General features: G+C 48.5%; 1 protein-coding gene across 1 annotated transcript in view; it reads right to left on the reverse strand.

Annotated features, from left to right (window-relative positions):
* Positions 1-1,937, reverse strand: part of ATP9A (ATPase, class II, type 9A) — a 141,942-nt gene extending 140,005 nt beyond the window's left edge. The window contains exon 1 of the mRNA XM_011978174.1: positions 1,827-1,937. Within this exon, the coding sequence (XP_011833564.1) occupies positions 1,827-1,925 (99 nt within the window). The 5' untranslated portion in view covers positions 1,926-1,937. The remainder of the gene's footprint in view (positions 1-1,826) is intronic.
* Between the last annotated feature and the right edge of the window lie 1,640 nt (positions 1,938-3,577).

Here is a 3,577-nt window from a genome sequence, read left to right on the forward strand (position 1 = left end):
TGTAATCCCAGCACTTTGGGAGGCCGAGGTGGGTGGATCACCTGAGGTCAGGAGTTCGAGACCAGCCTGGCCAACATGGTGAAACCCCATCTCTATTAAAAATACAAAAAATCAGCCGGGTGTGGTGGTGGGTGTCTGTGATCCCAGCTACTTGGGAGGCTGAGGCAGGAGAATCGCTTGAACCCAGGAGGTGGAGGCTGCAGTGAGCCAAGATGGCGTCACTGCGCTCCAACCTGGGTGACAGAGTGAGACTCCATCTCAAAAAAAAAAAAAAAAAATTCAAACTGCTGTTCGGGAGGCTGAGAGAGGAGCATGGCTTGAGCCCAGGAGTGTGAGGCTGACATAGCTCTGATCATGCCACTGCACTCTAGCCCAGAAAAGACAGTGAGATCAGGTCTCTAAAAAAAAAATTCCAACTGAATAGATTTGTGCCTCTGTACTATCACTCAATATCTCACACTGCCATTATGTTCCTTTCTGCATTGGAGCTGAGTGCTACTGCTGCTTCTCAAAGTCAACTGGTGTGTGTTTGGAGGCTGTGCTGGATAAAAATAGATATTTAATTTGTGTGCATGTTAGGGGGAAGGTTTGCTGAGCACATGTCCATGGATTTGTGTAAGCTAATGCGGAAGTGTTATGCCACCAGAAACATTTATCATTAGCAAAAACATTAATGAAAATTCTCTCTATAGATGGTAAGATTTTTTTATTTATTGTTATTATTTATTATTATTATTATTATTGAGATGGAGTCTCGCTCTGTCACCCAGGCTGGAGCACAGTGACACAATCTCGGCTCACTGCAACCTCCACCTCCCAGTTCTCCTGCCTCAGGTTCCTGAGTAGCTGGGACTACAGGCGCGTGCCATCACACCCGGCTGATTTTTTATTTTTAGTAGAGACGGGGTTTCACCATCTTGGCCAGGCTGGTCTCAAACTCCTGACCTTGTGATCCACCCGCCTCAGCCTCCCAAAGTGCTGGGATTACAGGCTGAGCCACCGCCCCCGGCCTATAGATGGTAAGATTAAAATGCATCTTTATTTTTGTCTCCTCTAAGCTATTATCTCCCAACTTGCCAATACTGACTACATATGTCATGATGCGGGGAAATTTAAGCACTGCTGACATTCTTTTCCGCTGTTTTGGTCATAATGCGAGGTCCCCAGAATGACTTTTCCACTCTTAGGCTCAGCACACCAAATACATATCAAGTTACTCTAACCGAGCAGGTGGGGTCACACAGCCTTGAAGACAGAGGCAGGTGCCCCCTCCACCCACCCCACCTCCAACCCCGCCATTACCCAGTGCTGAGCCCAGGGAAGATGAACAACCAGGGGCTAAGGTGGCACAGAAAAGTCACCGACATCTGCCACAAGGAACTCAGTCTTTCAAGACTGTACCGGCAGGCAGGGTGGCTCACACCTGTAATCCCAGCACTTTGGGAGGCTGAAGTGGGTGGATCACCTGATGTCAGGAGTTCAAGACCAGCCTGGCCAACATGGTGAAACCCCATCTCTCCTAAAAATACAAAAATTAGCTGGGCATGGTGGCACACACCTGTAATCCCAGCTACTCAGGAGGCTGAGGCAGGAGAATCGCTTGAACTCAGGAGGCAGAGGTTGCAGTGAGCCAAGATTATGCCACTGCACTCCAGCCTGGGCGACAGAGTGAGACTCTAAAAAATAATATAACATAATATAACATAACATAATATCACATCACATCACATCACATCTGTACCAACGCATGTAATTGTGATGGAAATAAGAAAAGAACACAGTCCCTGTCTGCACATACCCCAGGAAGAAAGGTGAAGAAATTGTACTTCTGATTGTTGATGACATTTCGAGGATACCTCTGGTCCCTCTTCTCGGGGTGCCCCAGCCAGACAGTGCGGGGCCTGGCCTCCCCTCCACCGCAGCATCTCAGCCACTCGCAGCACCTGTGGGAAAGACACACCCACGCATCAAGGCCACGCCCACACATCGAGGCTGTGCTCGTGCCTGCCCGCTCTTCTCAGAATGCTTTTCTCTATAGCATCTTCTCTGGCTCAGGACCACAGTCATATTTAAGGCTTCATCTTTCAGTGAAAAAAGAAAAGAGAACAGAAGCTCCCATGAAGCTGTGGTCCAAATAAAAGATGCTTTGTCCTGGCCGGGAGCGGTGGCTCACGCCTGTAATCCCAGCACTTTGGGAGGCCAAGGCGGGCAAATCATGAGGTCAAGAGATCGAGACCATCCTGGCCAACGTGGTGAAATCCCATCTCTATCAAAAATGCAAAAATTAGTCGGGCGTGGTGGCGCATGCCTGTAATCCCAGCTACTCAGGAGGCTGAGGGAGGATAATCACTTGAGACCTAGAGGCGGAGGTCGCAGTGAGCTGAGATGGCACCACTGCACTCTAGCCTGGCGACAGAGTGAGACCTTGTCTCAAAAAATAAATAAATAAATAAATAAATAGATACTTTGTCCCCAATCCCAAATTATTTACAGTCATGCAGTTTTAAGCAACAGGGATATGTTCTAAGACATGCATTAGGCCATTTCGGCACTGTGGGAACATTCTAGAGTGACTTACACAACCTGGATGCTATCACCTGCTACGCACTAGGCTGCGTACAGCCTATTACTCCTCAGCTACTAACCTGTACGGCATGAGACTGTACTGAATAAGGCAGGCAGTCGCAGCACAATGGTAAGTACTTGTGTCTGAACATATCTAAACACAGTAAAAATACAGTATTCCAATCTAATGGGGACACAGTTATATATGTGTTCTGTGGGCCGGGCACGGTGGCTCATGCCTGTAATCCCAGCACTTTGGGAGGCTGAGGCGGGCGGATCACAAGGTCAGGAGATCAAGACCATCCTGGCTAACATGGTGAAACCCTGTCTCTACTAAAAATACAAAAAATTAGGCAGGCATGGTGGTGGGCGCCTGGAGTCCCAGCTACTCGGGAATCTGAGGTAGGAGAATGGCGTGAACCCAGGAGGCGGAGCTTGCAGTGAGCCGAGATCACGCTACCACACTCCAGCCTGGGCGACAGAGTGAGACTGTCTCAAAAAAAAAAAAAAAAATGTAGTCTGTGGTAGGCTGATATGTCAGTATGTGGCACAAGACTGTGTTCCAAAAAGTAGGATTCGTCCAGCCATGGTGGTTCATGCCTGTAATCCCAACACTTTGGAAGGCCAAGGCGGGAGGATCATTTGGGTTCAGGAGACTGACACCAGCCTGGGCAACAAAGTAAGACTCTCATCTCTGTTAAAAATTAAATGTTTTAGCCAAGTACAGTGGCTCACACCTGTAATCCCAGCACTTTGGGAGGCTGAGGCAGGCGGATCACAAGGTCAGGAGTTCGAGATCAGCCTGACCAAGATGGTGAAACCTCATCTCTACCAAAAATACAAAAATTAGCCAGGCATGGTGGCGGGAGCCTGTAATCCCAGCTACTCAGGAGGCTGAGGCAGGAGAATCACTTGAACCCAGTAGGTGGAGGTTACAGTGAGCCAAGATATCGCCACTACACTCCAGTCTGGGTGACAGAGCAAGACTCCACCTCAAAAAAAAAAAAAAAAA

Source organism: Mandrillus leucophaeus, unplaced genomic scaffold (assembly GCF_000951045.1).
Source record: "Mandrillus leucophaeus isolate KB7577 unplaced genomic scaffold, Mleu.le_1.0 Scaffold19, whole genome shotgun sequence".
Classification (NCBI taxonomy): domain Eukaryota; kingdom Metazoa; phylum Chordata; class Mammalia; order Primates; family Cercopithecidae; genus Mandrillus; species Mandrillus leucophaeus.